Here is a 20,334-nt window from a genome sequence, read left to right on the forward strand (position 1 = left end):
GAAAGGCCACAGAAGAAAGGAGAGACTAGAGGAAGCAGAAAGGAGGAGGAGGAGAAGAAGATAAGGCGGAGGAGGAGGAGGAGGAAGAGGAGGACGAGGAGAAGATAAGGGGGACAAGGAGAGATATAGAGAAGAGGAGAAGAAGAGCAAGACAAAGTGTTACAGATATTGAGGAGAGAAAGACGTAAGGAAAATGGGAAGGAAAAGAACAAGCTGGGTTCGTCCCTCCGGGAATCATTTAGCCCGTAGTTTATTCGATCGTGATTAGAGAAAATCAGTACCTATGTACCTACCTCTAATTTGTTTAATATTCATTATATTCAGTTTATCAGTAGGTATTCTTGATTTGATTTTACTTTCATGTAGGTAATGATTATTTAAACTCAAGACTATTAGAGCCCGTTCTCCCTTTATTCCCAATATAAGGTTTAAGTCACCCATCAATTATTGGCCTTGCTCGGCGTAGCTTAACATAGGTGACGAACCGGTCTTAAAATAACGACTGAAGTGTTATCTAAAACTTTCTCGCTTTGATTTCATAGATCGTCGCGACATTATACTGTGATATGAAGAGCAAAGTAGTAAAATAAAGGATACATATTTAGCTAAAAAGTCGATTTGAGGAAAGGTAGCCTCGTAGGTACTAAAAAGAAGAAGAAGAAGAAGAAGAAGAAGAAGAAGAAGAAGAAGAAAATGGTTCCAATGAACAGCCTGCCTAAAACAGGATCGAGATGTGACGAAAATTTGTTCGTGTGAACGGTTCTTTTTTGTAAACAGTGCGGTGTCGCGGGAAAATTCAAATTTTGAGTTCAACACATTTTTCCGTTTTTCGTGATTTCCGTGACAAAAAGAAGTGAAAATTTTCCTGTGCTTTTTCTTTTGCTTTTTTACCTTTTCCATTGATTAAAAAGCTTTTTGCCTGTGTACCTCTGGATTGCGTGTTGTGTCAGAAAGTTCAGTCACTTAACAGTTTGTTTAAGATAACGTGAAAACTGTAGCGGGGTTCAAGTTTCTATTGAAGTTTTCCCAAGTATCATGCTCCACCAATTATAATGTCCACAGCGTTAGTGAAAAGAAGCCTGCAGTTGTTGGAAGAGTCAGGCACCGAGACAGGTAATATTAGATGTAGAATTGGTACTTGTTCAAAAGTCACGTCATTGGCTTCAAAAATGAGCTGTCACTAAGGAGCAGTGACCAGTGTTATTACCTATAGGGTTAGGTTAAACAAAAAAAGGAGCTTTTTTTCATTGTTGTGACTTCTGAATAATTACCACAGAATCAACTAATATTTAGTTGAGGGCTGTCTGAGGGACCTTAAACAGGGAGCAGACCACTGATTTGCTGTGGGACTATCAAATAGGGATCAGAGCAGCCAAACCCTAACCAGCCTGGCTAGGCTGGAGGTTACAAAGGGTTTATCATGCTTCAAGATTCGTAGAATCTTAACCCATCCCTTAGGGCTGTTTGCCCCACACCTAAGCCTCTGATTGGGCTTTTTGGGTTTGTGTTTCAAAAGGAAAATTACAGGTCCTCATGATGGTTGACTTTGGGACAGGCCAAGTAATCTTGGCTAGAGACCATCAACCTCCCTCTGTGCAGCTACACCAATGCAACAACAGCAGGAAGATTTAAGTCTAAAGTACATTAGAAGTATGGAGTAACATACTAATGGGTAAGGGTAGGTATATGAAGATGTTTTATAGACGGAACTGTAACAATGGAGTTTTTAACATCTTGAAATCAAAGAGGGAAGGATTGGAGAAAGCCAGCTGTTCTCTGAACAAACATTTATGTTTAGCATAAAGTTTGCCCTTAGCAGGAATCAAACCCACAACCTGGCATTCAACAGAAAAATGTTCTGTCTAACATTCTTTTATTACAGAACACCAACAAATCAAATACACAAAGAAAACCAAAAGAAATGCTGGAGACGTGAGAAAGGCTGTTCCGCTTCAAATTGAAAAACTCAAGCAAAGCATTGCACAGAAAAGTCAAGTGGATGTTCAGAAGAAAGTGAGGTTGCTTCTGAAATCGGATAAACCTATTCGAGCAAAAAGATCTGTTGATGTAAGTTTTTGAAGAGAAAATGTAACATTGCCTTTGTCAAAGTTTTTTTTTTTCTTTTTCTTTTTAATGGCCTGCAGAAAAAAAAGAATCTGTAGCCAACTGGGTACCCTAGGAAAGGCAGTAGGCACACAACCATACACAACTTCACTGTTTTCATCATTCATACTTAATAGTAATGTTTTCAGCCTTTTTCTTTAGAATGGACATTTTTGGCTCTGTTTTGCATTCATGTTTGGTACCCACTTGGCCTTGGAGGTTGCTCATCCTCATAAATTATCAAATCTCTCTAGAAAGTTTGAGAGACCTGGTGCTAAAATTAAAGGTGTGAGAGAACACTATTCCATATAGCACTTGCTTTTTTTGCACACAATAATTGCTTATTTATACTGCTCCGATAAAATATTGCTTATTTATACTGCTCCCATATAATATTGCTTATTTATACTGCTCCAATAGTACTGAAAAGTCCCTTTACTTTTGTTTGTTCTTTATTTTCTCTCTAATTTGTTTTTCTTTTCAGTTGCTCAACCAACTCACTCAGAAGAGAGTAGTGACTAAGAAGAGTGAAAAGAAGAACAAGAAAGACAAGAAGAAGGAAAGCAAAGGATCTGTATTTACCGAGGAAGACTTCGCACGACTTGCTGCAGAACTTGGAACATAGACACCTTTTTATTCACTTAGTAAGTACATAAAGAACCTTTTTTTTTGATGGGTTCAATGTCACTTTATAACCACTGAGGTTTTATCAGCCAAAAAGCTACTTGACTCCTCATGTTAACCTTATCTTGCCTGAGTGGGGCTGTAAAAATTTGGGTGCTGATGGTAAAAAAAGGTATCTTTAATATATCTTCGTTTTTTTTTTTTTTTTTTTTTTTTTTTATTTTTTTTAAAAAAATTTTTTTTTATAAAAATTGTTTTTTTTTTTTTTTTTTTTTTTTAATATGATCTACAAAAATATCTTTGTATGAAAATTGATCTTCCACTTTCAAGCTCCTTTTCTTGTACTGGCCTTCATGTTTTATAGTTTTTCAGTTTCCGATCTTTGGAATCAGATCTTTGGAATTGATGCTTGAAACCAATAGGTAGTTTGCTCACTCCTTGAGACTTAATTAGGTATTTTTCAACTGCTTATTTCAGATTTACCCTTTAACTTCTTTCCATCCAATGCTCAAAGACAATACCTTGGGCAAGCTAATCCTCAGTTTCACCTGGTATTTTTCCACTGCTTATTTCAGATTCAACTTCTAATTACTCAATGCTAGAAGACAGTAACCGTAGGCAAGCTAATCCTCGATTTCACACTTGGCATTATTCCACTGCTTATTTCAGATTCAACTTCTCACTTATTTACTCAATGCTTGAAGACAGTACCATCGGGAAGCTAATCCTCGCTTTCACCTGCATCTGTTTTCTCTACTACACCCTCTGGGTATTTGCCACCCCGTTTATAGAACCAGACACCGCCATCTTGGATATCCGGTACTATTTTCCGCCCATCCAGTATGCGCTGATTATACCGTGTGCTCTCATCTCCGGCCTGATTGGATGTCTGTACGCGTTCACCTGGTATAATTTGTACTGCGTTTGAATCCGACATACAAATTGGTTTTTAGGTGAGTTGATTGCTTTTCTTTTCAGTACCTTTTACATCACTGCCTATACAAAAATCTGGTGTGAACATCACACGACTTTCCTTATCCTGTTGAATGATGCTTATTTGAGTGTTCTTTTACCCTAACTTTTACAATATCTCTAACCGTTTTGTCGCTATAGCTGAAAACCGCCGAAAAACGGTCGAAATCTGTCCAAAAGCGGTCAAAATACCGCCAAGCGCAGCAACCATCTCAACCAAACGCTTTGTGCTGCATCCTTGTCACATTTGTGAACTACATATCAAATTTCAAGTCTCTATCTTATACCGTTCCCGAGATATTGTTAAATTACACCGAAAATTTGTTTGTTATCAGTAGTGATAAGGAATCATTAGTTGATGAGGTAGCAAATATTGCTCTTTAATGGAGCAGTTGCAAATGGGTAAAAATTATTAATAAATGGTCGAATTAATAAAGTTCAAAGAGTTGTGACGTCAGATTTCACGCCAAACTGCGCAGAAACGCTTGCGCACAAACAAACGAAGCGGGAGTCATGACTTATGACGTCATTGACTACGGGAGCGTATGCCGTGACTTCACGATTTACCGGTATTTTTTAAATCGATTTATCTCTAGAAGTCGTAGAAGAAAAAGAAAAATTCCGTTGGTCCTCTCCTGCTCTATGACTTAGAAACATGACCCAAGTAAGCGCAACTGATCTATTGTTGGAAAATCAAATCAAAAATTGAGATTAGATCAGGTAGGTAGTTAATGTCTCATCCTAGCTGTACGTATAAAGCTATAAAGGAGATAGGTATATTCTATTCTAAATGGTGATTTTGATAAGACTCTTGGTCTGATAACGGAATCGTTGGTTCATATTTATCAACTTGCGATTGCTACGCTAACAATTTGTGATGTAGTGAGCGTGTGTGTATTTGTTTCGAAAGTCCCCACAGCTGAGTTTCAGGTAGGTATTTGGGTCTTGCTTGTTTACAATATTTTTTTTTTTTTTTAGCTTTAAGTACTTCAAGCTGTGTCCACACTTAGTCGACGGCCGTCGATGGACTCGATCGATGTCGACTGAAACCGTCCACACTGCCTCGATGCCTCGATAACATAGATTCACCTCGTCAATAGATCAGTTGCGCTTACTTGGGTGATGTTTCAAAGTCATAGAGCAGAAAAATGAGGACCAACGGAATTTTTCTTTTTCTTCTACGACTTCCCGTCTGTACAATGGAAAAGGAAAAAAAGAAGAAGATTTATGCTTTACACAATTAGAATTACTTCAATCTAATTTAATTTTGACCAGGTGGCTTGGCCGGCATACTTGAAACATAGCGCCGAAATCAAGGCCCTGAGGACTGAACATGGGATTGTCACACTGGATGGTACTGAAGATGCAGAGGTGATTTTCCAAAGAGTACTGACGGATGTTGAGAATGCGTTGAAAGAAAGATGATGAAAATGGAAAGAGAGGATTAAGAATACGCTTATGATCACTTGATCACAAAGAAGGGGAAAGAATAATTCAAGAGTACGTTCCAAATACAAATAAGACCTTGTTTAGACTCCTTGAACTTGAACTTTATAAATTAATTTGGTTAATCGAATTTTATTCAATGTTTTTTTTTTTTTTTTTTTTTTTTTTTTGCTCGACCTTTGAAAGTTACTTTTTCGGAGTTTTGACCTCAGATTTGAATTTTTCACAACTTTTTACGTAGGAATCGAGCTTTTGTTAAAAATATTTTCCCAATTGCAACTCCTCCATTTCACCTCGTCGATCGACGATCTTCGACTATGTGTGGACCCAGCTTTAGATCCATACTTTCAATATCAAGTTCCTATATGGTCGTTCATACTCGTGTTGTTTGCTTGTTCCTTCCTGGAATCTGGAATTCTCTGATATTATGTCCTCAATTAGTTTTAGTTCCGTGCTATGCATTTCCAGTATTGAAATAAATATTATAAATCACTTATCTCCATCTCGAACCTGCCTCATACATTATTCGACATTAGAAGATTGAAGCAATATATGGTGCACGCAAGATTGGCTCCACCTTTCCGTTCCAATCAATCACCAATCAAAAAGGTAATCAATATCAAGCGTAATCAACGCCTTCCAGATTATACGATTCGAGTTTTTTATACGTAAAGCTATGACCATCCATTTATGATCTGAAACATATTAGATTGGTTAGACTGTTTAGGGGGTTTTCCCCAGAAAGAACTTAACAGTTCACTCTATACAAAAGTTATGATGTAATAATACATGGGAGAGACCATAGGAAAATATAGCAATTGTTGAAATAGTTGAGAACTGACTAGTCATTCAAGTCCAAGAGGTGAATGTTTAATAAATCTCAACTCTAATTAACTGGCAGGGCTAATAATTATCATTTTCTTAACCTTGTTCTAAAGCCTCGTAAACAAATTAGATTGTTCACTTGGCTTAGCAAGCTAGAGTCTTTCAAAACATTTGTGAAATAGGGCAAAATCAAAAGTTCCTTAAAGAAAAGGGCCCTTAACCTTTTATAGGGTAGAGTTGTTGTATTCCGGCAATCAAAGTAGCTTATTCATTCGGAACAAGACCTATGGTCATTTCAGCAGCTGTGGAGAGTGTTGATGATACCTTACCTAATTTTATCATGTCGCTAGTAACATGGGAGGGTTCTTTCCAGCTCTATTCATTAGATCAAAGAGAATTCACGTTATTAATAATATTTTCCCATTTGCAACTGCTCCATTGACGTCCGTCGATTATGTTTTTGGACAGAGCTTTAAATTTATGTGAAAATACATTCAAGAAATAAAAATCGGGGGACTTGAAACATTGCTATTTTATTAAGGGTTACTTCACTAAATTTGGTTTATCTGTTCGTTTTTTTTTATAAAAGGCTCTGTACCTCCTTCATAACCTAACATAATTAGTTAATTACATTACTTTCCTTCCTATACTTAGGATAAGGAAAGTAAAAAAGCGCAACATTTGTGACCAAATTCATGTTATCACTTGACCAGTCCATTTTTCCTTCACTTTCCTCAGACCCACGTTCCCACCGTCATGTCGTCACGCAAAAACTACCTCATTATCGGCCTCTCCGGCGTCACGTGTGGCGGCAAATCCACGTTGGCGGCCAAATTGGCGGCCCATTTTCCGCCCGGCGCCGTCACATTGGCAGGACTGGACAATTATTTCTGGGTGGACGATTTGAGTCGGCTCGATTATTTGCCGCAGATCGATCATTATGATTTCGATAAGATTGAGAGCTTGGATATCGAGCGGTATTATGCGGATGTGCAGGCGATTATTGAGAGGTAAGATCGCTTTCAGTTTCACTACAAATGATATTCACAATTCCAATTTGAATTCAATGGAATTAATTTTGTTACTTTAAGGGACTTTAAACAGGGAGAATACCAGCCTGAAATTTCCCTTGTTAAAGAAATAGCCAAGGTTGAATAAAAAGGTTGAGTGAAAAGCGCATCCACTCATGAATTTTTTGTAGCCAAAACCAAATGGCAAATCACCTTAGCTAGGTATGATTGAGAGGCTGACGAATTTTAGAGATTCTTGTTTCCGCCTCTAAAATCTTTTCCTTTCCTAAAAAAAAAAAAAAAAAAAAAAAAAAAAAAAAAAGACGACACAGACCACATGCGTCTAATGTAGCAGTTGTTTCATTGCTACAAAATAAGAACGGCGGTGAAACACTCATCTTTAAAAAACCTTAAACAAACCTTATTCCATTTGCTCTTTCGTTTCAGATTCACCCGTAACCCTCACCTCTCAGCGCGCGACCAAATTCTCATCCTGGACGGCTTTCTCCTATTTAACGAACCCCGCCTACTAGCTCTCTGTACGCTCAAATACGATTTCTCCCTTCCCTACGAGGTTGCCAAACGTAGGCGGGAAACCCGGGTGTATGAGCCTCCTGATGTGCCCGGCTATTTCGACCAGGTGAGTTGGCAACACCGCATTTTGAAGTGAAACATACTTAAATGCTACTATCTTATCTGTTTAGGAGAAACTCCGCCCCGGGCGGGAATCGAACTAGACACAAAATGTAGGTAATATTCCCAAAAACGAACAGAATCTATCTAGCGAACTTTGAATCTGGAGGTTGGTGATTCCAATCCAAGTCACGTCACAAAATTCAGTTTAGCGTAATAGAGTAATAAGAATAAGCGAGGAACGATGTCTGGCTGGGGTACTTTAAACAGGGAATATACCAGCCTGAATTTCCCTTGCTAAAGAAATAGCGAAGGTTGAATGCGAAGGGCATCTACTCGTAAAACTTGTAGCCAAAACCAAATGTCAGCCCATAAAATTTACACCTATTTTGTACCAATTAAATAAGACCTTGTTTAGACTGCGAGAGTAAAGGGACTTTTCAGTCTCATTCTGGCAGGATAAACAGGATATATTCTATTCTAGTTAAGGCTGATTGAGGGGATGACGAAAAACGCCGATCCCGTCTGTACCCTAACTAAAGAACTAGAGAGAAAACTAGAACTAAAGAAATATTTTAAGCGCTAGGCCGCGGGTTCGATTCCCGCCCGGGGCGGATTTTATCCTGATGGGATAATGTTCGTTCTCGGAAGCAGGATAAACAGGATATATTCTATTCTAGTTAAGGCTGATTGAGGGGATGACGAAAAACGCCGATCCCGTCTGTACAATGGAAAAGGAAAAAAAGAAGAAGATTTATGCTTTACACAATTAGAATTACTTCAATCTAATTTAATTTTGACCAGGTGGCTTGGCCGGCATACTTGAAACATAGCGCCGAAATCAAGGCCCTGAGGACTGAACATGGGATTGTCACACTGGATGGTACTGAAGATGCAGAGGTGATTTTCCAAAGAGTACTGACGGATGTTGAGAATGCGTTGAAAGAAAGATGATGAAAATGGAAAGAGAGGATTAAGAATACGCTTATGATCACTTGATCACAAAGAAGGGGAAAGAATAATTCAAGAGTACGTTCCAAATACAAATAAGACCTTGTTTAGACTCCTTGAACTTGAACTTTATAAATTAATTTGGTTAATCGAATTTTATTCAATGTTTTTTTTTTTTTTTTTTTTTCCTTTTTGAATTTTTCGCCAAGCGGGTGAAATAACCCATTTTGGCCATATTTTTACTATTCAAATGGTTTCCAATCTATTTCCACGCTTTGCATATGCACGCTTCAACCTATCACCATACTGCGGTTCCTTTCTGCTGCCGAAAAGCCCCTATGAATTTTTTCATCCGTCCATTATTTGTGTCTTTAAATTGAAACAAATGAAGGTTTAATGTTTTGTTCTCTTAGTATTATAAGTTGTTTAATTTTTTACATTTAAGTAGGCACCTATTTACAGAAATCCCGATGATTTTTACCTACTGATTTTTTTAAAAGGTTTAATAGAGGGAACTGTAACAAAGAAGGACAGGAGAAAGTCAGCCGTTCCAAGAACGAACCTTGTCTCTTGAGAATAAAGTTCGCCCTGGGCGGGAATCGAATCGAATATTAGGATTGAACTTCGGATTGTGATGTGTAGGCCCTATTTCTTATCATTTTGATTAGTAATGAGAATAATATACTCTATCGTACCGACTTGGTTTGATAAGAAATTGCTGTCCTCAGCAGGAAACACGATGTGGGATAAACCAACATTATATAAACATGGAGGGAATGGGACTTCTAAGTTGAAAATAAAGGACTACCGTAAAATGGGGTAACTTTGCACCAGATTTTCACTTTGTTTTAGTAAATTTGGCATAACTCTGGAGCAAATGACCACAGAATGTTCTGGATACGTTCAAATTGTAGCCAAAGGGATTTAGAGGCATTTTTGGAACGATATTGGGTCTCAAGTATTACCCTAGAGCCAATTTTCTTTGACAAACTTTGGTGCAATGTTGCACCAGAAAAAATAATTGCTATAAAAGCGTATTAAATAAAACGCTGATGCAAAGATATACACTTAGTTATTTAGAGCATGTAGTTCTGCACCTGGGAAGCTATAGATTATCAAAATCGGTCTGGTAGAAAAAAAAATTAAAAATAAAAAACTAATGGAAAACACGAAATATTCGGAAATTATCTAATGGCTGGGACTCTAACTATAAATTCAAGGTCATAAAAATCGATTATATTTGGTAACTTTGCACCAACGATTATATGTATAAGATTACCTACCCACAAAAATTCACTGATTGGTGAAAACATTGCACCAATGGTAAAAAAAAATGACATGCTGACAGAATTTTTAAAATATCTTGCTTGGTTGTTAAGTAAAAATTGTAAACTAAAAAGAAACGGATTAAGAAGAGAACGAGGATCATAAAAAACATGTAGTTTCTTATCTTAGGGTACCTAGCTTGGTGCAATCTTACCTTATATTACGGTAGGTATGCATTATTTTGCCGAACACTGCGATAACAATACCTAATTCTGATGTTTTAGTATAGGAGGGTACCTATATGTTGTACACTAGTATCGCGTTGTTCCTGCTTTCAGTCTGATTGTCTGATAGTTTGTCAAGTTCAAGTGATTTTCAGTTCTAATTACTATTGCTGTTCATTTTGTTCCGACTGCTGGTAAATTCATGTAAGTAAATCTTCCTCTTTTTTTTTTTTCTTCACTTTTTTTCGATAACAGACTTTTTTTAAAAAAGATTTTCAATGGAGGGAATCGTAAAAGCTAAGGGGTTTCATCGTCCCGAAACCAAAGGAGGAGGAAAGGATAGAAGAAAGCCAGCCGTTCCGAGAACGAACGTTAGCTGTTTAGGATGAAGTTCGCTCCAATCGGGAATTCAACCCTCGACCTTGGTGCTTACAAGACAGACGCTCTACCCTCCTAGCTAACTAGGCTCGAATTTTCAACTTACATAGGGACTGTAGTTTTTATTATTATTATTATTATTATTATTATCATTATTATTATTATTACTATCATTATTATTATTAGTATTATTATTATTTTACCCTTGAAATTTTTTGGTAATTTTTCACCGGAAAATTTTCAGACCACTCGCTAAGGAACCGACCATCACGGCACCGCTCAAATGCCACCAAACTACCTCATTATCGGCCTCTCCGGCGTTACGTGCGGCGGCAAATCCACACTGGCCGCCAAATTGGCGGCCCATTTTCCGGCCGGAGTAGTGACGATTCTGCTCCAGGACAGGTACTTTTGGGCCGACAAAGGGCGCATGGATTATTTGACGGCTATCGGCCATCATGATTATGAACAGGTCAAGTGTGTGGATTTCGATCGGTATTTGGGTGACGCTCTGAAGGTTATTGATCGGTAAGTACCCTAGTAACCAAAATGGAATTTCTATCCGGGTAGAAAAGAGGATAGGTAGGATCGAATTATCCGATCCTGTACCCGGATTTTATCCCGATTCTACCCGGATATAAAAATTAGTACGTTATGGAGTACCTACGTAGCGTAGGTCTATGGAATATGTCGAAAATTTTGGCCGGAGCAGGTATACCTAACCATAGGCGGTTCTTGCCTAAATTTTTGGGGGGGCTTGATTTTGAAGGCACACCTTCAAAATTTTGATTTAGCTTTACGTAAAAATCTGGTGTGAACATCACACGACTTTCCTTATCCTATTGAATGATGCTTATTTGAGTATTATTTTACCCTAACTTTTACCATATCTCTAACCGTTTAGTCGGTGTAGCTGAAAACCGCCAAAAACCGGTCGAAATCCGTCCAAAAGCGGTCAAAATGCCGCCAACCGCAGCACCTGTCTCAATTAAACGTTTTCTGTTACATTCTTGTCACATTTGTGAACTACATACCAAATTTCAACTCTCTAGCTCATACCGTTCCCGAGATATTGTTAAACTAGACCAAAAACCGCCAAAAAGCTGTAAAATGCCGCCAACCAATGCACCGATCTTAACCAAAAGTTTCGTGTCGCATCCTTGTCACATTTGACATCTACATACCAAATTTTAAGTCTCTAGCTCTTACCGACCTTACCGTTCTCGAGATATTTTGTTTACAGACAGACACACGGACCAATGGCTGAAACTTTGGATTTAGGCTCTAGGGACCTCAAAACGTGTTTTGACACTAAAAACTGACCATCGAAAATTTGACCCGATTACATTACTTTCCTTCCTATAGGATAAGGAAAGTAAAAAATGGTGTTTTGGATTATTATTCTGAAATCCAATTTTATCTAGTGTAAGAGGCCCTGATAGCTGGCTTTTTCCTATCCTGTCTTCCTTCTCTCTTCGATTTCGGGACGATAAGACCATAGCAGTTACAGTTCCCTCTTTATACCTATGTACATTTAGGTACTGATTCCCCTCTGTCAAACCTCTTAAAAGGAAAAAAGAAATATTTTTTTCTTGTCGATTACATAACTTTCCTTCCTATAGGATAAGGAAAAAATAGGTATCAGGTAGGCATATACTCTCGAAATCGTTTTCGCGTATTAGGTAAAAGTAGATAGGTAAACTTTGAAATACATAGGTACCTATACTTCGAAAGCGATTCCGTAAATCCGTACTAATGCGAAAGCGGTTCCCTGGGTTTTCACCTACCTAAAACCTAAAATAATATCGAACTTCTTGTATGTATACCTACTTACCTACCTATACATTTTATTAATTTGTTCATAACATGTGCGGACTCACTCACCCCTCCCCTCGCCCTCATATTTCAGAGATCTATTGATACAGGTGTATTCCCTACCAGGTGGAAAACCTCATATATTTCACCAATATTTAAATCCGGTGAAAAGATGACGTAAAAAACTACCGACCAATCTGCATTAGTTCCGTTGTACTCAGACTTTTTGAAAACCTAAAATATCCCATGTTTCATAATATCCTTTACTGTCGACAGCCATATAGTAGACCACCAACATGGCTTTATGAAGAACAGATCAACAGCAACAAATCTCATTTCTTTCTCCGAATACATATAAGTGTTAAGAAATTACATGTACGCTCCAGAGATTCTAAGCAAAATAAATTTCAAAATCCAAGGAAGAACAACAAGATCAAATGATACCTTTGCACTTAAAAAAGAATGAGGAAAAAATATTGGTGAACACTCTCCACTTCATCGTATATGGTGAAGATCGGAAATCAGGCCAGCAGTGCGGGCCTTGATCTATTTCATTGTAGCCTGAGATTCGAAATTTTTTCAATTCTCATTAATTTTGTTTTATTTTATTATTAATTTAATGTGTCCTTTCGTATTATTTTTTGCATTTTTTGTTGTTGTAAAAATGGGGGGAAACCCTCGTAAACTCCTTAAAATAATAATAATAATAATAATAATAATAATAATAATCATCATCATAATAATAAAAATAATATTATTAGGTATTATTACTATTTTTCGTCCTTCCAGGTTCACCCGTAACCCTCACCTCTCAGCGCGCGATCAAATTCTCATCCTGGACGGCTTTCTCCTATTTAATGAACCCCGCCTACTAGCTCTCTGTAGGCTCAAATATGATTTCTCCCTTCCCTACAACGTCGCCAAAAGTAGACGCGAAGCCCGCTTCTATTTACACCCCGATAAGCCCGGCTATTTCGACCAGGCCGTGTGGCCGGCCTATTTGAAGCATAGCGCCGAAATTGCGGCCCTGAGGACTGAAGGGATTGTGACTCTGGATGGGACGGAAGAGGCGGAGAAGATTTTTCGTTCGGTACTAAAAGATGTTGAGAATTTGCTGACTGGATGCTGACGGGTAGATGATGTGAAACGTCACAAAATACGAGGGAAGAAGAAGAAGAAAAAGAAGGAGGAATCGACCTAGTGAGTCCCCTGTAAGGGCTGGGTCGCGGGTTCGATTCCCGACCGGAGCGAACTAAGCGAATTTTATCCTGATCATAGCCGATCCTCGTTTTTCTTTCTCTCTTTGATTTCTGGACGATAAAACTTCATTGTTACAGTTCTTTCTATCATTATGTATCTACCTTAATTTGAGGAGCAAGCAGAAAAGCAAAAAGTAAAAAATACCTACCTAGGTACCTATCTATATTCTATGTAGGTATAATATTAATTTATTATTATTTCAGTTTCAATGGACGAGTGCCTTTTTTTTTTACTCGATCGTGTAAACGCGCCTTACAGCTTAGGCACTGCTGTGAAGACAGCCACCATTCACAGCGCGAGAAAAAAATCCATTGCTATCTTCACAGATGTAACGGATTTTGCTGATAAAAAAAAGAAAGGAAAGTGATAAAAAAAATTGCAAATTTGAAATATTTGCAGATCCCTGATCCCTGTCGCTTTTATTTGCGGAAAGGGTTTGTCCCGTGATTAGACAATAATTAATTTTAGTTCCTGTACGTGTTTTATTTTGTAGTTTTTAATCAATAAATCATGAAACACCCACAAGAACACATCATGACTGAAGTTGAGAAGGAGGAGGCCCTCTGTCTGGTAGGTAACCCAGTTTTCATTTCATAACTTTCTGCTTTCCCTTTTAAAATTTACCTCCCTCTTATTTGGGAGCAGGGGAAACAAGTAGTTCAGTGAATCATGGAAAATTCTGAGGTACCTAAACCCTATGGATTCTCGGATGCCCAAAAAATGAAGAAAACTGCTTTATGTGATTAACATCAAGTAAAATCCAGAAAAAAAATAGGCAAACTAAAGACAAAATTGGACAGTTAAATGAAAAACAAAAGCATCTAACCATTCAGTATCAGTCAACTTTAAAGGAATTATAACAGTGCTAAGCTCAATATCCTGTTATCACTCTAAGGGATGGAATTGGTTCCAGACGTACTGGTAGAAAATTAGGCCTAATATCTTAAATTGTTATGTAACCAAACTTGTAATAGTTAGCTTAGTGGATTTGAGATCTGGAGGTTGGTGGTTCAAGTCCAAGTGAAGTTGAAATTAGCAAGGTGTATTTATGTAAGTACCTACACCTTGCTAATTTCAACTATGTTGCTAAGCTAAATACTGATTGCATTTTCAGCAAAAGGAATTTGAATGGGTCATCAACAAGGAAGTTCACATCATTCTCAAACAACTTCAAACCATTCTCGTAGAATGCTCCAGGAGGTTTCCATTGACATTATTTGGAAATGAAGGCCCATACAAGTCAGATAAGATCATTCTGGCCTCATCTCAGGACACACTGAAGACAATTGTCAATTTAAACGGGGATAGTATATCATTTGCTGATATACATCTGAAGATACATAGGTAAGGAAGGTATTAAACAATGTTCTGCACATTCATTTAGATTTTTCAAGAGGATTGATAGAGGGACAGTGGCGTAGCGTCCATATAAGGCGTGTATGGCGGCCATACACTCGAAATTTCACTCAAATACCCTTAAATATTGACTTTAAAAGATAGTATATCATTTGCTGATATACATCTGAAGATACATAGGTAAGGAAGGTACCTAGTAAACAATGTTCCTCACATTCATCTAGATTTTTTTATATATATATTTAAAGAGAATTGATAGAGGAGACTGTAATAATAAAGGCTGTGCCATTTCAAAATCAGAAATAGGAGTATCAGGACATTATAAGAGAAAGTTAACAAGTCCAAAAACAAAACTCATCTTCTTAGGTTAATGTTTGCCCTAGATAGGAACTGAACTCGAGTGATGACCTATGACTGACAAGAAAGGTGTACTACCTTTCAAAATAACTAGCATTGTGGAACCCAGGCTGTTTTTTATTTTTATTTTTTTTTTTTTATTTTTTAAGGCTGAGTGAGTCCTTAAAAAATTCAGGCTGAGTGAGTCCTTAAAAAAAATCCAGGCTGTGGTAAACCTTAAAAAATCTAAGCTGTGGGAGTCCTTAAAAAAATTCAAGCTGAGTGAGTCCTTAAATTTCAAATAAATTTAATTATTTTCAGGCACCATCAGCATCAAACTCAGACATACAAGACCTCAATATTGAAAGAGCACCCGTGGAAACTTCATCAGATTCAAGACGCGGGCAATCATTTACAATTTGCCCTCTACCATATTGACAATGTCGATGACGGGTACCAATTCAAAAGCTCTGAGGAGGTGCTGCATACGTTGGACAACATATTGAACTGCCTCCAACGGGGACGAACCAGTTTGATTGTACCAAGGAAGCGAACAATTGATGATCTGATGAAGAGTCGAAACATGGTAAGAAGAAGACGACAGTGGCTTCTATGGTCGTGGTTATGTACAGGGTTAGGTGTGGATATGCCTGTTTCGGTGCAGCATACTAAAGAAATAGGAGCCCCTCATACCTATCATGAGAAAAAAAAAATCATGATATGAGGGGCTCCTATTTCTTTAGTGTGCTGCACCAGGACAGGCATGTTGATGCCTAACCCTGTATACAGGGTGAACACGAAAAACGTTACCAAAAGCCTACGGTAGATTCCTGAGGTCATTTCCAATAAAAAATATTAGTAACTTTTTTTCGTATCTCGCTTAGTTTTGGAGATATTTGCCATTTTGTTCTTTTACCTTTTGGTAAGTTTTAAGTTTTATTTATTTTAAGGGAAATTTTGTGCAGATTTCATTGGTGAAAACCATTTTTCTCTATGTTCAACTGAAAAAATTTTGGCATTGGCCGGTTTAAGGAAAGGTTGTGTATTTTAAAGAAAAAACAAAATGGCAAATATTTCGGAAACTAAGTGAGATACGAAAAAAGTTATAGAATATTTTTTATTGGAAATGACCCTGTAGGTAACATTTTTCGTGTTCACCCTGTATAACCATAACCTGTAGTTTTTGAGGGCTCTGCAAGGTTTTGCCAGGGGGCCCTCTGGGTTAAGAGATTGATGGGGAGGGGCTTAGATGCTCTAATTTTTAGGCATTTGAAGCTCCTAAACGTGTCTTTGTAAGGCCCCTAAATTCCCAGTGGTAGAAGAAATAAATTTGAAAACATGATCTTCATTTCACAACAAACTGATTTTAATGCAACACTCCTTGTTACAAATGTTGGTCCCTAAGTAGGTATTTCACAGTGATTTTTTTAAAAGGAGGTTTATGGTAACTTCACTTACTTGGTTTTATTGAGGACCAGTTTTGCCTTATTGAGGACCATTGTCCGTTTTTATACTGCATACTTTTTTTAAAGAATTTTTCAGTTTGAGCATTTAAGTAAGTGAAACTTACCTTTTTTCACTCATTTGTTTTTAACCTTCACCTTTTTTTCCGGGCGAATGTTTTTCTGTTGTCTCCTGTGCAGAAATCACTCACACCACCTCTCCCCGAAGACTTGGCCATCAGTTTTTACATCCAGAGTCACAAGCTGATCTGCGCCGCGTACCAGCTGAGCAATGTTCAGGTAATGATAATAATGGTAATATGAGTACCAACTTTTAGTGAACAAAATTATACCAACATAAATATCAATTGAACAAAATATCCAGATTTAAATAACAAGTACCTACAAATTTACAATAAATAAACTTATTTTTGCTTATCAATTGTTAATTTTTGTACATTATAATTATAAGTATGATAAACCCAATGTGGCTAGGCACGGGTGGGGTTTATTTTTTTCCTTTCATCTTTTTTCCAATTATTATTATTATTATTTTTTTTTTTTTTTTTTAATACTCTTTCAGTGGTATAAAAATAAAGTTTAATTTTGGGTAGGTATAATAAAACCTTTTCCTATGAACTTTTTAAGTAGGAACCCTTTTCTTTTTAACCCTCCCCACATTGGGCATCCTCCCCTGTGCATGTGTCTCAATACAATAAATATGTGTAGATAGTAGAGTGTGTAATCAAGCAATCTATAATTTTATATCTTCACTCCTCTCCTCTTTCTCTCTCTTCTTTTTCCTCTTTAAAAAAAAAAAAAAAAAAAAAAATTAAACAGGTCTTGATTATTGTTCCATAAAATGTAATGTTATTACCAATCAAATATATAAGACCTTGTTTAGACTGCGAGGGTAAAGGGACTTTTCAGTCCTATATGCTGGTAGTATAAACAAGGTATATTCTATTTATTCTATTCTTTTTCTCTCTTCTCTCTCTGTCCCTTTCTTTTCTCTTTCTCTCTCTCTCCCTCTTTTTCTCTCTCTCCTCTTTCTTTTTCTTCTTTTTCTCTGTCCGTCTCTCACTCCTCTTCATTATTTGTGTTTCTCTCCCTCTCCTACTTCCCTTATCAAGCAGTTTAATCTTCCCCTCTCCTCTTTCCCTCCTTTTTCTTTCTCGATCCCTTCCTCTCTCCATTATCTCTGAATTTCCTCTCCATTTCTCCTCCATCCTTTTCCTCTTTGTTCTTTTCATCAACACTATCAGTTTCTCTTCTTCTCCTTTTTACCATTTCTTTCTCTCTCACTCTGTCATTTTTTCCCCACTATTCTCTCCCTCCTCTCTTTCTCTGTCTGTTTTATCTCTGAGTTTTTCTTCCTTTTTCCCTCTCTCTTTCACTTCCTATATCTCTCTCCCCTTCCATCACTCTCCCTGTCCCCCTTCATCATAATTTCTCTCTCTTCATCCACCTCTTTCTCTGTTTTTATCATTATCTCTATGAGTTGTCATTTTCATAATTTCTGCGTGTCCTTTCTTTCCCGTCTATTCCTGTTTGAAATATTCAACTTGTATTCTTGTACCTCTTTTTTGATCTTTCTTATTTCACGTTGATAATAATGTTATTGAATTTAGTCTTTTAGTGTAATTCATTAGATAGGTATAGGTACCTATATTAGAGTAGGTAATACTATAAAAGTATACCTGTTAAGCCTGGTTTAATTGAGGCTTAATTTAAACCAGGCTTAACGATTGTTAAGCCTGGTTCAAGCCCACTTTACAGTACAGTCAGACTACTAGCTTAAGGTCAGAGTTCTTTCTAACTCACTCTTTTAAACATGCTTATCCAAAAGAGTTCTAGACTTATGAAGGCTAGGGTTCTTTTAGGACTGATTTCTTTGACTTCTTCAGTGATGTTCTTTTTTTTTTAGAAGATATTATCTTTTTTCATGTAATTTCTCACTAGTCTTAGTGTACACTTGCATTTTGTATTCAGGAAAGAATGGGAATTTCATCCAAAGGCTACAAAATATCTATTCTTTATTTGATAAAATTTCAAGTGTCCCTCTTTCTTGAATACAAGGTAATGCAATTTGTTATTTAAAAGAGTTTTTGCAACCTGGATGAAAAGAAGGGAGAACTTGAAAAAAGTTTCGATTTAGAAATAAATTAGATAAAAATCTCACCCAGTTTGTATTGGGCCAGTAAAAGTCAGTACGTTAAGCAGTACGTTAACACAGTTAAGCAAGGTCTTTTTACTGAATTGTTAGTTGTACGTATTATTCTTTAACCCATCAAATATACGAGACCTTGTTTAGACTGCTGGGGTAAAGGGACTTTTCAGTCCTATTCGGGCAGGATAAACAAGGTATATTCTATTCTATTCTACGTTATGGTTCAGATGGTCACCCATCCGGATTCCAAACACGCGCAAAGTTGCTTAACAGAACTGCTCCCCTTCCATGCCGTTTTCTCTCTTCTTATTTATTTAAATTATTCAAATCTAAAGTAATCTCCTATCATTCTCTAATCCCGGTTGCAAATGCAAGTTTTATACATTCCTACCGATACAAGTATCATAATTCATATTGTTTCCCAAGGAAATTACGATTTTTCACCTAAAAATTTCATACCCAGCGATTTTTCAGCTCTGTTTAGTGTCGGGGTACACTCAGCCTTGAGGGTAATTTTCAAGTGAGTAGGGCGATAGTTGTGACACAATGAAAAAAAAATTACATTTATCAAAGCGTGTACAATGTACATAGGTTGGTAGAATCTAGATTTAACTACATTCCGATTTTGTTATGGTTTTAGTGAATTTATACCATAGACATGTGCATAGGCAAAAATATCTGTTATTGATACACTTGGGGGGGGGGGGGAACCCTTCCTAATAGCAATAGGTGCATACCTTTTGTTAGCTGAAAATAAAGCAAAAAAATTCAAGGAAAAGAAAAACATGGTAGAATAGGTAACAAGAAATTGAAATTCAACAAAAATGTATTGTCATGGGTAAAAGATTGAACATTTTAACTCAACAAAAATGCAACTGTCGTCTTTTGGCTTTTTTTGAATAAAAACCCTGCAAATTACTTATTGTTTAAAACGAATTTCTATTTAGAACAGATATCGATTAGGAAAAACATAATTTTAGCGGAATTCGTATTAAGAATGGAATACAATGATTACTTGGTTTATCAAAATTTTATTAAATTAATAATTGTAGATAAATAAAAGAAAAAAAATCATAAAATGACAGTAGGTAATTAAATAATCGAAAAGATCCACGATTTGAAGTTAAAAAAGCGTGTTTTCTGAGCTTTTTCTTCTTGTTCTCTCTGGTTGACTCAAACATTTTCAATCTTAAAAGGGAGTCTTTTTTCTCATCATTTTCACTGCCAGTATAAGAGTGCTATTTCCTTTCTTCCCAATTAAAGTAAAAAAAAAAAAAAAATAAAAATAACAATGGTATGTTTCACCAACAACTGAAAAAGTTTCTTTGAAGATTTCATCAATCGTTTGAAAAAAATCACTTTGAAAGGTAAATATGTAATTTTCCAAACATCTTAATTTAGTATAAATTGTAAACTTTGTTGTAAGTATGTAAGTGTTTTTTTTTTCTTTTTTTTTTTAGATAGTCGTGTTCTTTAGATTGCTGTTGTCATTTCATCAGCATTTTTTCTCTTTTTAGATAACC

The 20,334-nt window shown here is 36.7% G+C and overlaps 3 protein-coding genes across 3 annotated transcripts; all 3 read left to right on the plus strand.

The window, feature by feature from the left end:
- Positions 1–830: 830 nt before the first annotated feature.
- On the plus strand, positions 831–3,509 carry LOC103509444 (active regulator of SIRT1-like). Its single transcript, XM_008474063.3, has 4 exons — positions 831–1,113; positions 1,883–2,067; positions 2,588–2,747; positions 3,397–3,509. Exons 1-3 carry the CDS (start codon positions 1,053–1,055, stop codon positions 2,726–2,728), a joined length of 387 nt encoding a protein of 128 aa, XP_008472285.1. The 5' UTR covers positions 831–1,052; the 3' UTR covers positions 2,729–2,747; positions 3,397–3,509.
- A 962-nt stretch (positions 3,510–4,471) lies between these two features.
- Positions 4,472–13,630, plus strand: LOC103509455. The gene is made up of 7 exons (XM_026823781.1): positions 4,472–4,629; positions 6,709–6,980; positions 7,428–7,620; positions 8,418–8,565; positions 10,210–10,248; positions 10,690–10,960; positions 13,037–13,630. Exons 2-7 carry the CDS (start codon positions 6,727–6,729, stop codon positions 13,374–13,376), a joined length of 1,245 nt encoding a protein of 414 aa, XP_026679582.1. The 5' UTR covers positions 4,472–4,629; positions 6,709–6,726; the 3' UTR covers positions 13,377–13,630.
- Positions 13,631–13,764: 134 nt separating this feature from the next.
- LOC103509456 (protein rogdi) lies at positions 13,765–16,965 on the plus strand. Its single transcript, XM_026823782.1, has 4 exons — positions 13,765–14,077; positions 14,622–14,851; positions 15,521–15,785; positions 16,843–16,965. Exons 1-4 carry the CDS (start codon positions 14,018–14,020, stop codon positions 16,963–16,965), a joined length of 678 nt encoding a protein of 225 aa, XP_026679583.1. The 5' UTR covers positions 13,765–14,017.
- Positions 16,966–20,334: the final 3,369 nt, after the last annotated feature.

Source organism: Diaphorina citri, unplaced genomic scaffold, assembly GCF_000475195.1.
Source record: "Diaphorina citri unplaced genomic scaffold, Diaci psyllid genome assembly version 1.1 scaffold499, whole genome shotgun sequence".
In the NCBI taxonomy this organism is placed as follows: domain Eukaryota; kingdom Metazoa; phylum Arthropoda; class Insecta; order Hemiptera; family Psyllidae; genus Diaphorina; species Diaphorina citri.

What these genes read in the sequence shown, in the direction of transcription:
- LOC103509444 (XM_008474063.3), top strand. Translation starts at nt 1,053, where the DNA reads ATGTCCACAGCGTTAGTGAAAAGAAGCCTGCAGTTGTTGGAAGAGTCA. An exon ending in AGAGTCAGGCACCGAGACAG is followed by an intron (nt 1,114 to 1,882) that starts GTAATATTAGAT and finishes CTTTTATTACAG; the next exon opens with AACACCAACAAATCAAATAC. An exon ending in GAGCAAAAAGATCTGTTGAT is followed by an intron (nt 2,068 to 2,587) that starts GTAAGTTTTTGA and finishes TTTTCTTTTCAG; the next exon opens with TTGCTCAACCAACTCACTCA.
- LOC103509455 (XM_026823781.1), top strand. Translation starts at nt 6,727, where the DNA reads ATGTCGTCACGCAAAAACTACCTCATTATCGGCCTCTCCGGCGTCACG. An exon ending in TCATTTTGTTCCGACTGCTG is followed by an intron (nt 10,249 to 10,689) that starts GTAAATTCATGT and finishes CCACTCGCTAAG; the next exon opens with GAACCGACCATCACGGCACC. An exon ending in GCTCTGAAGGTTATTGATCG is followed by an intron (nt 10,961 to 13,036) that starts GTAAGTACCCTA and finishes TCGTCCTTCCAG; the next exon opens with GTTCACCCGTAACCCTCACC.
- LOC103509456 (XM_026823782.1), top strand. Translation starts at nt 14,018, where the DNA reads ATGAAACACCCACAAGAACACATCATGACTGAAGTTGAGAAGGAGGAG. An exon ending in AGGAGGAGGCCCTCTGTCTG is followed by an intron (nt 14,078 to 14,621) that starts GTAGGTAACCCA and finishes TTGCATTTTCAG; the next exon opens with CAAAAGGAATTTGAATGGGT. An exon ending in TGATGAAGAGTCGAAACATG is followed by an intron (nt 15,786 to 16,842) that starts GTAAGAAGAAGA and finishes TCTCCTGTGCAG; the next exon opens with AAATCACTCACACCACCTCT.